The sequence below is a fragment of the Macadamia integrifolia genome, chromosome 1, assembly GCF_013358625.1.
Source record: "Macadamia integrifolia cultivar HAES 741 chromosome 1, SCU_Mint_v3, whole genome shotgun sequence".
In the NCBI taxonomy this organism is placed as follows: Eukaryota; Viridiplantae; Streptophyta; class Magnoliopsida; order Proteales; family Proteaceae; genus Macadamia; species Macadamia integrifolia.
In genome coordinates, this window is record NC_056557.1 from 10,761,306 (window position 1) to 10,776,534 (window position 15,229).

General features: G+C 37.0%; 1 protein-coding gene and 1 pseudogene across 1 annotated transcript; one reads left to right on the top strand and one right to left on the bottom strand.

The window, feature by feature from the left end:
- Positions 1-6,235: 6,235 nt before the first annotated feature.
- On the top strand, positions 6,236-8,339 carry LOC122085772 (protein PLANT CADMIUM RESISTANCE 2-like). The gene is made up of 3 exons (XM_042654352.1): positions 6,236-6,700; positions 6,784-7,068; positions 8,077-8,339. Exons 1-3 carry the CDS (start codon positions 6,460-6,462, stop codon positions 8,160-8,162), a joined length of 612 nt encoding a protein of 203 aa, XP_042510286.1. The 5' UTR covers positions 6,236-6,459; the 3' UTR covers positions 8,163-8,339.
- A 3,773-nt stretch (positions 8,340-12,112) lies between these two features.
- On the bottom strand, positions 12,113-14,602 carry LOC122085763 (annotated as a pseudogene).
- Positions 14,603-15,229: the final 627 nt, after the last annotated feature.

The following is a 15,229-nucleotide window of genomic DNA, read 5'->3' on the forward strand; positions in this document are numbered from 1 at the left end:
AATAACTTGGAATTAAATTCAGTCTGTATTTTAATATTTTTTTTTTTTTTTTTTTTTTTTTTTTTTAGGCCTTCGATCTGACTAGCCCGCGGGCCCATACTAACCCCATAACCGCATAGACCGGGTCATTCCGGGGTTGAATGAGAACTATTCAACTTTCACTGAAAGCAATGAAAAGCACTAAAAACGGGCCCAAGCCCCAAGGTGTGCCTAGTGGCAGTCGAACTTAGGAGTCCAAGTTTAGGCTCGTACCAAGTCGTTGCTTACCAACTACGCTACCCCTTGGGTTGACTAATGGACAAATATGAAGTTCCTTAATCCAAGGGGGTTGCGAGTTGGTGAGCAACGAACTTGGCACAGCCTAAACTTGAATGTCCTGAGTTCGACTCCCACTAGCACACCATGGACCACTCACACGGGGGTGTTTATTGCTCTTCACTGCTTTCAGTGAAATTGAATGTTCTCATTCAACCCCGTATGCTGTTGTGGGTCAGTATGGGCTCGCGGGACTAACAAATATATATATATATATATATATGAAGTTCCTTTATACATGCCACATATCAAAATTTTTAGTTTATCTCATCATATATCTCACCATGTATGGCTTTTTAAATTGTTTTTCAATAACCTTTGTAAACAATCCAAAGATAATTGATCTTTTCCAATTATTTGCAAAGGACATTATATCAACACATGAATAATAAGGGCAAAAAATCAGTGGGCACGCGGATTTCTTGTCTTGTACACTCTCACGTAAATGAGGCCCTATTTATCTATCCCCATAAATCCCCCCTGCTTGATGAATTTATAATGGGCGCTTCCATACATCTGAATTAATACTTACGCATCATAGGAAACTCTCTCCCGTAAGTTAAATTTGTTTAAAGATTAATCCATAATTAACTAGATGATGTGGATAATATGACCATAAAGTTTATATATCAATAATACAATAACATGGAAAATAATTTTTTTGATATGAGAATGGTTTTTCAAAATGGTTGATGCACCGAATTTTTTGTTCTTTTAGTAGAAATGTCTTTAATTGATGGTTTTTAAGAAATATCTCAAATAAAATTTTATTAATTTAATCTAGTATTAGCACTTCTATTATTTTAGCTTATTTTTATCTGGTTAAAAATATTCTTTAATATTATCTTCCTTCTCTTATAATATAAATTTATATTATTATGATAGAGTTTTTTTTGGACAACCACGGGGATAATTTGTAGTGGCCGGTTAGATGTGCTGGATAGTAGATTTTAAGGTCTCCGATCACATGTCAAAATTCAACACAAGCATTAATGATAAAAGGGAAAAATAAATTTTTGAAAGTCCAATGGAGAAAAACAACTTCTTAAAAAAAGAGTAGACTGTTAACTAATGAAATTTTTTGCCTATTATTAATCTATAAGAAAGACATAACCAATAATAAGGTATTATTTAATTAGGTTCATTTGAATCCTAACAGGTTTGAATATAATTAATGAATTTGAAAGGATCAGAATATTTTCTTATCAGATTAATTTGAATCAAAATTAAATCTGACCACCTTGATATGATTCAAATCCATCTGTTGGAAGTCCTATAATGTATTACCTAATGAATTGGTTGTAGTAGTCCCATCTAATCTGTCATCGGATAGCTATTTGAGCCATGTTTAGAAGGCTCTCAATATGGCCATGCTGAAAGAATTCACCCCATAATACCAGAAAAAGAGAAGAAGAAAGAAATCACCTCAGCAGTACTCAGTCCCTTCATTCAAATTTCCAGGCTGAAAAATCATGACTTGGTCAAATCTAAAGCCTTTTGACAAAGCACTCATAAGAATAAAAAGAGAAACGTGTTTGTAGCCAAGAGAAGAAAAGAAAATAGAAACATTGTACTATATTTTTATTTAAGAAATTCTCATTGTGTTTGATATGTCTTGCAAGAGAAGTTTTTTTTTTTTATTTACTTTTGAATTTTTTTTTTTTTCGCAAATAAAAAGTCTTGGTTATACACAAGAAAATAAAAGAACTTTTCTTTTCCTTTTTCTTTTCTTCTATTAGAAGCCAAACAAACATTTTTTTTTTATTTTTTCATTATTTCATTTTTTTTTATTCTTTTATTTTCTTCTCTTTTCAAGATTTTTTTTTCTTTTTTTAATTCTCTTGGCTACCAAACATAGCCTTACGGTATCAAGGCCTAAGACCCAGTCTGACATATTAATGAGTAAAGCCTATTACTTGCTTTGGCCCAATATCTCACTTAATAAGTGGGCTAAGTACATATATGAGTTCAAACCCAATGGTAAGCTACCATTTTAATTACTGGAGATATAAAATGGATTGAATACGAATTGGATATGATTGGACGTAGATAATTTCTAATCGAATACAAATATGCCTAAATGGAGACGGATGCAAATTGAATTTGGACTTTCAACTATCCTTTTACATTCTTAACTTGTGCTCCTCAGACCTTCCTCCTCCCAACAATACCATTTGCTCTCAATGCATGCCTCTCAATTGTCTTAATCTTATATTAATTGTCTTTTCTTCCTTCTCTTTTTCGCTAGAAGAAAATTTGTATTTAAAGAATAAAAATGGAGATAATATACAGAAAGAAACACCAACATAAGATTAGAGACCTAGCGGAGCTTACCCACCTTTGGCAGGAAAAACTGACCAAATGACTCTAATCTAAGAGCAAAAATAAAGCTAGAAAAAATTATAAGAAGCAAAAACGTGGACACTTCAAAGCATCCATTTCTAAATCCATTCTAACCAAGGCTAGCCGATGCAGAATAGGAGAAGAAATGGTAAAGCAAACGACTTAATAAGAAAATCTACGACTTCATTTGCTTCTCGATAGCAGTGAGTGATCTTCCAATCCATCAATTGAAGATAGCTGAATAAATTTCTCCATCTTTCCGATATACCCATTGAACAATACTTTTTGAATCAGAGAGACCATAAACTGAATCACATTCAACCCATAGGCGATGTATACCCAGAGAATTTCCCTGTTCTAAGCCAGAAATAATCCCTGAAAATTCAGCATCAAAATTGGTCTTCACCCCAATCAAGACCCTGAAGTTTGCCACTACCTCTGCTCGATCATTTCTGAAAATTCCCCCTACTCTAGCCCTTCTTGGATTACCTAGAGCAACCATTTGAATTGAGTTTAATCCAACCAATCGGCGGGGGACACCAAAAGACTTCAATTAGGTCTCTAGGGCTACGATAAGAAAGTTACATACCAACTCTTCGAGCACAAAAAAGATCAGAAATAGAAAGGGCCTTACCAAAGGAGACATAAGAATTGAAGGTTTATTTCACTTCTCACCAAATCAAAACAATGATTTGCAGATCTTGATACTCCATCATGCAATCTTGAATTTCTCTCCAACCATATGAAGGAAGGGATTAGAATAAATCTAGATAACCAAATCCTTTTAAAGGGAAGGGGTCTAGTTTTATGCTTCCACCAAAGAAGAAAGTTATCAGCACTATTGGACCTCGGCAAGGTAGTTTCAAAACAATCACAGAAGAGCTTCCAAAGCTTTGATGTGAAAGCGCATTCAAAAAAGATATGAGGAATTTTTTCTTCAGCTGAACCACACATCACACATTTCGTGGGAAGTGAAACACCACGACCTCAAATCTCATCATCAGTTGGTAATTTTCCTTTCAGAAGTATCCATCCGAAAAGGGATTGGCGAGGAAGAATATTTGACTTCCAAATTATTGGATATCACCCCATTGAAGGATTCACCCTCCGAATAACCTCCCAGGCTGACTTGATTGAGAACATACCTGAGGAAGAAGGCCGCCAATTACAAACATCTATCGTCGTGGAGGGGGAGATTGATCTTTTTATCAGAGATAAACCGAGACTCAACCCTAGGAAACACCCACCTAGCCTCCATTATATAATCTGAAACTTTTGACGAAATCCTAGAAAAGAGACTCGCATTGAGACCTGATAAGTCAGCCATGGAGTGCACAACGAACCATTTATCCGTCCAAAATGTGTGATCTTCAATCATTCCCCATAGTCCAAAATTTTCTTCCTTCCCTAGAACTTGTCGAAACTTCAAAAACCCTCAAGATTATTAGCTATTTAATTTTTTTCTTCTAGTTGAATATCTAGAATCAAATAGATTTTTTTCCCGGATTATCCAAACTTGAATCTGAATACCCCTAAACAGACATATATATATATATATATATATATATATATATGAAACTATGAAACTAACATGGATGTAAATGGATATTTGAAAATTCAAATCCGATTTGCATCTATATTTATTTAAAGGTACCCATATATATATAATATGTGTTCAGTCATCGCAAGGGCCTTCTCACATCCAGTCAACTTAAGCTTATCTAGATTGTCCAAATATTTGCCTTATGGCAATTCTTTTCAAACCAAAGTAATCATTGATTCTTCCTTGACCGAAGGAAAGGGGCCAGTTACAGTGATTCAAAGCTTTTTACAGAAAAAAATAAAAAAAAAATTATATATATATATATATATGTGTGTGTGTGTGCGTGTGTGTGTGTGTGAGATTTAATAATAAATATATGATCCTGATTTTGAAAGAAATGTGTACAACAATCCATCCACGTCGCTAGCCTGAGAATGCAAAATTTTGAAGGTAAGTTCTGCTACCCTCCATATTAGGGGGATTTGAAGTTTTATTTTTTTGGTAAAAAGGGGATTTGAAGTTGGGATCATGTATGATCCAACAAATAAACCATTTCACGTGGACACCCATTTCTCCATATCATATAAGTGCACCGCGACCCCACGCTAAGGGTTTGGTTTGGATATGCGATTCCACTAAGTATACAAATAGAACTTAACCAAATATGTCCTCTAATTATATCTACTAAATTGTCGACACTAACAATTCTTCTTCCAAAAGAGATTTTGATAAATAAACATATAATTTTGAAAAAATATTGGGTATACCGTCGATATCAAGTGTGCTAACATCCATTGTGTCTATCTCTCTCTTTCCTTTTTTTGAAATGACCATCATATCTTTCCTGAATGATACTCCATCATGTGATCCTATTGGTGCTATCCGCTAGCATACTTGATATCGGTGGCATACCTATCCCTCTCCCTAATATTTTTTACGTTAAAGAGATTTCTCCAAGTAATAATAAGTAATTTTTTTTTTTTTTTGGTGGGGGGGGGGCAAGAGAACACTCTCCTAGCACAGGTACATGCCAACTGCCGCGGCCAATGCTAAGACACATGCAAGCATCTTTGTTGCGAAGCAGCACAATATTTTCACATCTATTGTATGTAGGTGTAGACACACAACAAGAGGTAGCATCTTTTTTTCCTCTTTTTAGATCTCCATCAAATCTGAGAACCGTTTGATGAGTTTCCATATCATATGTATGGCTCGTAGAAACCCCCAAGGGGTAGTCAAGTTGGTAAGGGACTTTTGCCTCAAGAAGCGTGTGGTTCTGGTTCGACTCCTCTTACCTCCTTGGGATCACTCATACGAGGTGTTTCGTGCTCTTCACTACTTCACTATTTTTGATGAAAAGTTGAATAATTCTTATTCAATCCCAGTATGACTCGAAAGAATGCTACACCATATTTCTTGGAAACCCAATAAAAGTCTCTCAAGTGCGTTGACATATATTATCCAAAAAAAAAAAAAAAATATATTGACGCTTCTAATCACTTCTCTATCAGTTAATTAATAATTATTCAACAAATATCTTACCAAAATTAAAAAATTAATCAGCAAATATAAGTTGACTTTGACCCATTAGAACCTGCCCAGAAAATTCATCTTAAGACTTTTTTAACTTTCATTACCAGGCGATCACATAAAACATCAAGGACCATGCAAAACATTATTGAGTAAAACAAGCACATATCAGAACGGTTCAAGGAATCGGTATCAGACGATTCTGTATCAATAAATTGATACGGATCAATGGTAGAAGATAAAAAAAATTGTAAAAATAACTGATTCAATTTTATTTTACCCTATCTAAAGCGATATTAAAACCGATCCAACCCCGATTCCGACTTCTAAAACCGTGCCCGTCAAGGACTTCGTCATTGACCCAGAATTTCATAAATTAGAGCAGCCAATGAAGTAATGAACAACAATTTAGCCCAACCAACAAGGTGGTCCCCACATCTCATGGTGTGTGTAAGATGGGATAAGGTAAGTTACCTGCAATGCTTGACCCACTCTCTAATGCTTGACTCTCTCTCTCTCTAAAATAATCTCTTCTTTCTTAGATAGCCCAAACCCACGCTCCAACCCAGCGGTATCCATTCTCTCTCTCTCTCTAAATCTCCTTCTTAAACAACCCAAATCCCAAGCTCCACCCTATCAATATCGTCATCCACAGACCATTCTCTCTCTCTCTCTCTCTCTCTCTCTCTCTCCAAAACAGAGTCCAAGCTAGAGAAGCAGCTAGTATAATGGAAAGATCAGAACTGAACATGTATTCCTCTGACAGAAGTGTTCACCAGAAGTTCACCCCAGCACCACCTCCACCAATATTCAGTACACCTCCGGCCACCGGAATTCCGGCAAGTTCAACAAACCAGTTATACAGTTGGAGTGGTACTACTCCCACCACTGCCCTTCCACCTCCTCGTCCTCAAACTCCAGTTCCTTGGTCTAACGGCCTCTGCGACTGTGGTTCTGATCTTAAGAACTGTAAGTTCAATTAATCCAATTCTGTCAAAACCTTTCAGAATCTGCTTATGATGATAAAGGATTTGTATTATTTGATTCCACAGGTTGCATTACATGTTGGTGTCCATGTATTACCTTCGGCCAAATCTCCGAAATCATCGATAAAGGATCTAGTTCTTGTGGAGCAAATGGAGCACTCTATGCATTGATCTTTTGTTTGACTGGTTGCCAGTGTTGCTTCTCATGTTTCTATAGGTCTAAGATGAGGCAACAGTATAATCTTGAAAAGAGTCCCTGTGGGGATTGCCTAGTTCATTGTTGCTGTGAGGTCTGTGCTTTGTGCCAAGAGTATAAAGAGCTAGAAAATCAAGGATTTGACATGAAAATAGGTTTGTTTCTCTGATAAACCCTTTTTTATGATCTCTATGTGGATCTGCTTTTTTGGTAAAATCTGGATTTATTGAGTATTAATTTGTATAGTTTCTAACTTGAAAGTTCGGACTAGTTGGTGGAGGGACTCGCAAGTGTATTAGGGGTTGTTGGCTAATTAGTAGTTGATGTGAGGATGAGGTTCTGTTACCATTCTCATACTATCTTTATCCACACATGATATCCACCACAGGCTTTCTCTATTGTGGATTCCATGTGTATGGATCAGGATCGTACGAGAACTTGATCTGCTCTAATACCATGTAAAGCTTTCAATCCAAAAGTTGAACCAATAGGTGGAGGGACCCCAAGCATATGAGGGGTTGTAGGCTAATTAGAGGCTGATGTGAGGATCAGGTTCTCATACGAGAACCATTCTCATATGATCCTTATTGCACACATGGTATCCACAACAGGGCTTCTTCTATTGTAGTTTTCACGTGTAGATCTTGATCGTACGAGAATGGTTCTAGTACTCTATGAAAATCCGCTTTAATACCATGTAAAGTTTTCAACTCAAAGGTTCGAATTGATAGGTGGAGGGATTCCCAAGTATATAAAGTTTGGATCAAGTCATCATACAAGAACCATTTTCGTATGGTGCTTGGCTCACACCTGGAATCCACTCAATCTCTCAGCCTCTTGTAAGAAGAGAGAGATTGAGTGGATTCCAACTGTGGATCAGGCACCGTATGTTCTCGTATGAGAACTTGATCTAGACTCAAGTGTATAAGGGGTTGCAGGCTAATTTAGTATTCGATGTAAAAATATGCTCTGGTACCATGTAAAATTTTTAAGTCAAAAGTTCGAACTCGCAGATGGAGAGACTCCCAAGTTTATAAGGGGATTGTAGGTTAATTAGTTGCAGGTGTGGGGATTAAACTCCCAACATGATCTGATCTGAATTAGTTAATGGATTGCTTGGTTAGTTGGTCTCTTCTATAATATTGAGTGAATTTGATTTGCAGGATGGCATGGTAATGTGGAAAGGCAGAACCGTGGAGTAGCAATGACTCCAATTGCGCAAGAAAGCATGACCAGACAGATTGATTGAGGAAGATTATCTGGTTATGGTGGTGTTTGGATCTGAGAAATGAAAGATGAATATGGACTATATATGTAGAAGAGATGAAGGTGATCTTAGATTGTAATTGTTGATGATTATAATTAAACAACATCTCCTATCATATTTTTGGTAGAAACTCAATATAAGAGTTTGTGTTTATACCAATTATTAGAGTTAGTAATTCTGCTTCCCTGGAAGTCCTTGCTTTTGGCCTTGGCTTTCGCAATCACAATCTAATTATTAGCATTTAATTAAGGATAGCAACAGATGAAGTTGATAATGTATATCTCGGTAGAGAGCCTGCCCCCACCCCCCACCCCCCACCCGGACCACACATGTGAAGAAAATACTCTATTGGACAAAGCAGTGGGATTCCATTGGCTGATCCACCTAATTTTTATTTGAGAAAAGAATGCTACCCTGGTCGCGTGGCCCTGAGCCTAGATACAGAGGATTGAGAAATGACTCGTATGAAACCTAAAATTAAAAAATTCACCCATGTTGATGCCCATGTGTTTCCCATCATTAGCTCTTCACCAGCGCAAAGGTTGCACAGCCAAGGAGCATTCATTTCTCCTTTTTATTTTTTGAATAAAATTATAGCTAGAGGTTGGGCATGCCGCCCACTCCAAGTATGCAAGCAGCCTTGCAGCCTTGCAGCCTTGACCAATGGGCGGGGTGTGATTAGAAAGGTAGAATGGTGTTTCTTAGGGGCAGGGTCTAGGTTCGCACCATTTTCCTTAAGACACCTAAAAGAATCTATATTATTTAAGCTTTCAAAAAATAGTTTTATTACAATTTAGGATGCGTTTGGGAGTCATTCAGTTTCAGAAACAGCGTTTCATGTCAAAAATAAAATTTTCAATTTCTGTGTCAAAATGATGTTTCAAAAAAAAAAAAAAAAATAGTATTTGTTGAACCTGTTTCAGGAACGATTACCTAATTGTTCACTTTTTTTGCATTTGGAACGAAACCATATGACGGAACAAGGTTTTGTCGTTCCATCATTTTACATTTCTAGCATTTTTTTTTTCTTTTTTCCCCTTTTCATTTAAAAAAAAATATATCAAAAAGTACTAAGTTGACAACAAACGCTTTATTCTGTGTTTTTTGTTCCCATAGAATGAAAAAATGTCAAAAACGTTTTTTTGAATAACTACCAAACACAACCTTAGTCTCTACATTTTATAATTTCACAAAACAGATTTATGTATATGGAAATGATTATTTTCATCACCCCATTCCATATGAACAATCTATACACAAAGAATGTAAGAAAATGATTGGACACAAAATAATTTACAGATCCTTTGAAATTAATAATAAAATTTGGGCAAGAGATGGCTGGCCACTATACCAAAGTTCTCAATTTGGTATGATAAATCGGTGTCTTCTTCTTCTTTCTTTCTTTTTTTTTATTTTTTTTTATTTTTTTTGTTAAGCAAATTGTCCGGGCCATCTTAAATCGTAGATGCACAGATGGAAAATCGAACCTGGGACCGTGCACTTATCCACACAATTTCCTATTCCCCCTAACCATCTGGGCAACCCACAGATGGGTTTCACAATTCAGTATGGCATCAATTTGTAAGACAAAATCATTCGGTATGTACTGAACTGTATCGAAATATCAAATACATAATGGTTCACACCCTTATGAATACCAAATTACCAACTACATATATGTAGAAAAAAAAAAAAAAAAAAAAAAAACAAAGATATCAAATAGAAATTGTGCCGAATAAGAATCGTACCAAAAATTTACTGAGCCAATGAGATATTGGTTTGAAATTTAGGAATTTTCTCGGTATCTATTCTTGATCTATTGTACCTACCAAATAACATATCGGTTGACATACTTATGACCAATGAAAGCACATGCAAGGGCATTAGTATATATGAATGGGATTTCTTATGTAGTAGGAGATTGGATGGTAATTTCATGCGCCCCTGTGTCTGGATGCAAGAGACCACGCGACCAGGCAGCTTTTCTTTTCCTATAAATTTTTAAATCTTTTTGTATACAAATTTTTCCTTTTTTCTTTGGGTGGGGGGTCAAATTCTTTAAAGACAAGAAAAGAAGAGACAAGGTTTGAGAAGACGAAGAGACAAGCTATCGTTTGAGAAGATAAAGAATAAGGATTTCTTAAAGCTCTGAGAGAAAAAGTGCGCAATTTCCACGGGAGATTTACATCATAAATTGGGTCACTCTTGAGGCCATTTAGGCTATCTCATGCTCTTATTGTAACTTGTGTTTCTTGATTGGGTTCTTCAAGTTTTGAGAGAAATCATTGATGGCTTTTAAGAGTGATTTAGTAGCATCATTGTATGTGTGAAGTAACATGCATTTTCATCTAGTGTTATAGTAATTTCGAGTTTCGGCCATAAACTTAAGACATGAATCATTGTAATCCTCATTTGATATTAGTGAATTTCTCTCAGAATTGTCTTGTGGTTTTTTTCTTCACATTGAATGGATTTCCATGTTAAATCTGATATTCTTGTGGCTTCATTCTTGATTTCATGAGTGGCATACGCTTTGGTGAGGTGAACAGTGAACATGATTCCACACTGGTACCTCTTTTGACTCACACAAGTGAAAAAGGTTTTCTTTCCCAACACCATCATGATAGGTAATCTTGTCCCAATGACTACAGACACACAACCCAAGATGCTTCCAGCCCTTAGATCTATGCTACACGGCATGTCGTGCGACGGAAGATCCCCATCCGACGACATCCTTTAACTATAAAGGATGACAGCTTGTTAAACTATTGTACACTTCTGTCAGATGCATTTCATTCTTAAAATATAGTAGATGGTAAATTCCATTTTGATGTTGTCAGTTGTGATCAATACAAACCTGGAATGAGAGGAGGGGAAAACTGTATTTTCTCCATTAAAGAAGAATTCTGATTATAAAATTTACAAATACATTTAACATATAAATATCTTAAATTGTCATTGAAAAGAGGAAATTAAACAAAGATGGATAATCCATTAGACATTCTATTTAAGCTTTACAATGGCTTTGGATGCATGGATTTTGAATTCAAGAAGGTAAATAAACCCTTGGAATTAAGAATCCATGTAATTTCAGTATTTGGAATCTCTGTTTGGTTTCCACATATAATTTTTTCCCTTCCAGAAAAAGAATTTAGAATACCCACTCTGTTTGGACATATCCACAGAGCTGACTCAAATTGTTTCATGGCTGATTGCTTAGCCTTGATTCCTTAATCTCAAGGGTCCACTATTCTTCAACAAAAGAGACAGAGAAACAATACTGAGATTGCCATTGCAGTTACAGGAACATGATAGAAGGATTCATTGGATGGGAGAAAGGCCAGGCAGCTTTTCGGATGCCACGAGGATATAACCAGTCTCCAAATGTAGAACAACAGTAAAGTGTTTTTGACAGAAGTTTTATGAATAAGGAAAGACCTACACAGAAACCCAATAAATTGTGTTTTGTGAACAACGAAATCTTAACACAAATATTCAACAACAACAACAACAACAACAACATAGTTTATTAAAAAATATATAGTTTGTTGAAATGTGTTAGATGGCTGTAAATCACGATCATAGAGATAAGGGACGATTTAGGAGTGCCACAACCACTGCTATTTCAAGTTAATAACCTCCAGAGCAAAGAGGGGAAAAAAGGGCACTAACACCAACAAACCCAATGGATTCACCAAATGAAGAGCAAGTTAAATTCAGTAAAAGGCTGTGAATCAATTAGCACCTGCATAACCAGATGGGGATCCATTTCGATGAAGCTCCAGAGCAACCAAGACACATCAACATCAGGCCACAGCCAAACTTTCAACACAATCAACAGGAGAATCCATCTTGTGTGGGGGCCTTCTGCAAGTCATATTGGTTTTGGAAACCGATAGAATTGCAATCAGGAACCATTTACACAGATAAGCTACTTCAACAACATCTATTTGTGACCTTGTGTTTTCAACTGCTGTTCAATATCACTGGCTGTTAAACTATGTGGCCTGCCAATTTATTCCCTCTGAATCATTCTATTCAGAGGTAGGCATCAGCTCTTGAAATTCAAATACTTTCCCTCGATCCCAGAAGTTTGAATTGGGGCTCGCTTCATTGATTGTCTCAATGCAGCAGTTGCAATAGGTTTACAGCACCAACGGACTAAAAGAAAAAGAGAAAGAAATGGAGGACACAGATCAAAGCAAAATCACCAAAAGTCTCCACATGAACAAAACCCATCCTTGAAATGATGGAAATAATTGGGATCCTTCAAAAGGATCTCTCGCCCAACGATCTTTGAGATGAACTTAGCAGAATTGTGGCAGTTGCGGCATACCCGGAGGTTCTTGGTAACACGAATGGTCGCCCTCCCCCGTGTACTGATCAGGCCAAAAGAGATGGCTAACATTTCACTATGCCCAATTGGAATGCACTCTCGCTCTTCATCCACATCATGGAGGCTGAAATCTGCGTCAGGCACATAACCTTCTTGCTCTTCCATTTTCTTCATCAATCCATGTAATTCCTCATATATCCTCACTGATCTTGGGTGGGAGACATCCCCCACCCCAAACACGTGAAACTTGTTTTGGACCTCAATCCAGCTATAAGCTCTCATTGGCTTCAAACCCAGATCTCGAATAACTTCTCTCAAACTGATGACCATATCCAATTTCGCACTAGCAGCATAAAAGTTGGACAGTGCAATGTAATTCTCAGCATTTAGAGGTTCCAACTTAAGCAGCTGATCAATGACTTGTTTACCTACATTCATGTTTCGGTGGAGCCTGCACCCATTAAGCAGTGCTCTTTGAACCTCTGAATACCTTTCAATCTGGTACTGTTTAATAAAGGCCCTAGCTTCATCAAAGTGCCCTGCATGAGCCAACAGAGCAACCATTAAAGCATAGTGGTCAACCTTGGGCACCCTGATGTGATTGAAGTAAGATTTTCCCTCCTCAACCATCCGCGCGGTGCAACAAGCATTGAGGACTGCAACATACATGATCTGATCTGGTTCTATTCCTCTATGTTTTTCCACTTCCCGGAACAACACAACTGCCAGCTCTCCTTGTCCATGTAAGCTATAACCCAAAATCATTATAGTCCAAGAAATTGCATCTTTCTCCCCCATCCTTGCAAAAACCTCTGAAGCATATTCCAGGCGTCCTGATTTTGCATACATGTCCATCATTGCGTTTTGGACTGTTACATTTAAGTTGATATTGTTTCTTATTATATACCCATGAATCTCTTTCCCATGTTTACTTGCTGACATTCTGGCACAAGCAGGAAGAACACTAGAGACGGTCAATGAATCTGGTTTTATCCCTTCAAAATTCATTGATCGGAACAGTTTCAGGCCCTCGTTGAATCCCCCACTCTTTACATAACCACGAACGATAGATGTCCATGAAATGGCATCTTTGGAGCTCATTTGATCAAAAACTAAACGAGCATCTTTAATGCTGTTGCAATCAAGGTACATTTTCAAGAGTGAATTGCTCACTAAAACATTGGATTCTAATCCTAACTTCCTTGCAATCTCATGAACCTTTCTTCCTTCCAGTAGTGATTTTAGACACCCACAGGCTCCGCTAACAGTTACCAATGCAACATCATCAATCTCAAAGCCCAGACTCACCATTTGGAGAAAGGTATCAATGGCAGACTTGGGTTTATCTTCCTTGATGTATAACCCAACCAGCAAAGTCCAACAGACCTTGTTCCTACGAGGGGATTGGTTAAACAGGCATTGTGCGGTATCAGCACTATCAAGATGCCCATAATTGCCATTAAAGCGGACAACACATAATCATCGGGACCAAAACCAAGCTTCAGAGCTTGCCCATGAATCTGTTTTCCATAAAACAAGCTGCCCAAAAGGCGAGTAGCAGTTAAAATGCGAGGGAGAGTGTGTTTATCGGGACGAAATCCTCGGAGAAGCATTTGCTGATAGATCAACATAGCCTGCTCGGGATCTCCATCGCTGATATGGTTTTGGATAAGGGTGTTCCAAGCAAAAGTGTCTGTGAGAGGAATTTCGTCGAACGCCTGATGGGTAGTGGATAAGACCCCACATTTAGAAGAGCAAACACGAAAGGGTTGAAAATTATGAGGTTGACTATGAGGAACTCGGTCCTGTGGTTTCTGAGATGGGAGGAAACACTGAACCAGTAAACATTCACGGAGAGCCATTTGAATTTGCACGCTCCAGCCTCCAGGTTCTTTCAGATCTTGATTTCATATATAGGAGTGAGTTTTTGTGTAGCAACTTTAACGGTTAATTCCAGCTGAAAAGGCATAAATGTGACAATATGGTCGTGACTTTGCACACTTAACGAGGCCATTCCTTTGCTGGATTCTCTATCCAGGTGGGGTGCCTCCCACATGGAAGAGCACCAATGAAATAGAATCTTCCTTATTTATAAGGGATTCAATTAGGGTGGAGATTTAATATACGCAATCCCTTTGTGGGGAAACACCCCATGTGGATAGAGAATACGAATGAAATCATAAAGAGCCAGAAAAACGAAAAATGAAAGGTCTTCCACTGAGGGGTAGACATGCCACTAGATTCGACATCTAAAGATTAATGATGCAATATGATATGATATTTATTCGATCCAATCTTTTCCTATTAGGCCGAGTTTAATGCGATTCTGACATTTTTGCCCTCAAAGATATGCTATCAACATAAAATTTCAAACAAAATAAATTAAGAAAACATGTATGGGGCAATAGTCGTTGGTGACATAAAAAAGAAAAATATATTATCATCATTTTTTTTTTTTTTCTGTTTTCTTCCAATGATAAGCAAACCATTTTCTTAATATAAATTTATATTCATGAGTAAGAAAATCAAGTATAGATATGATATTTTAGTGCTCGACAAGGTAACATAAGATATGCTAAAATTATATTTTCTACTGAAAAACTTATTCAAACAAGTTAGGGAGACCAATGCAAAGACCTATCTTCTTATATAAATTGAGGAATAGTCCTTAAAGATGTTGCTTCTTTAACCTCCAAGTTCTATGGGGTGAAGA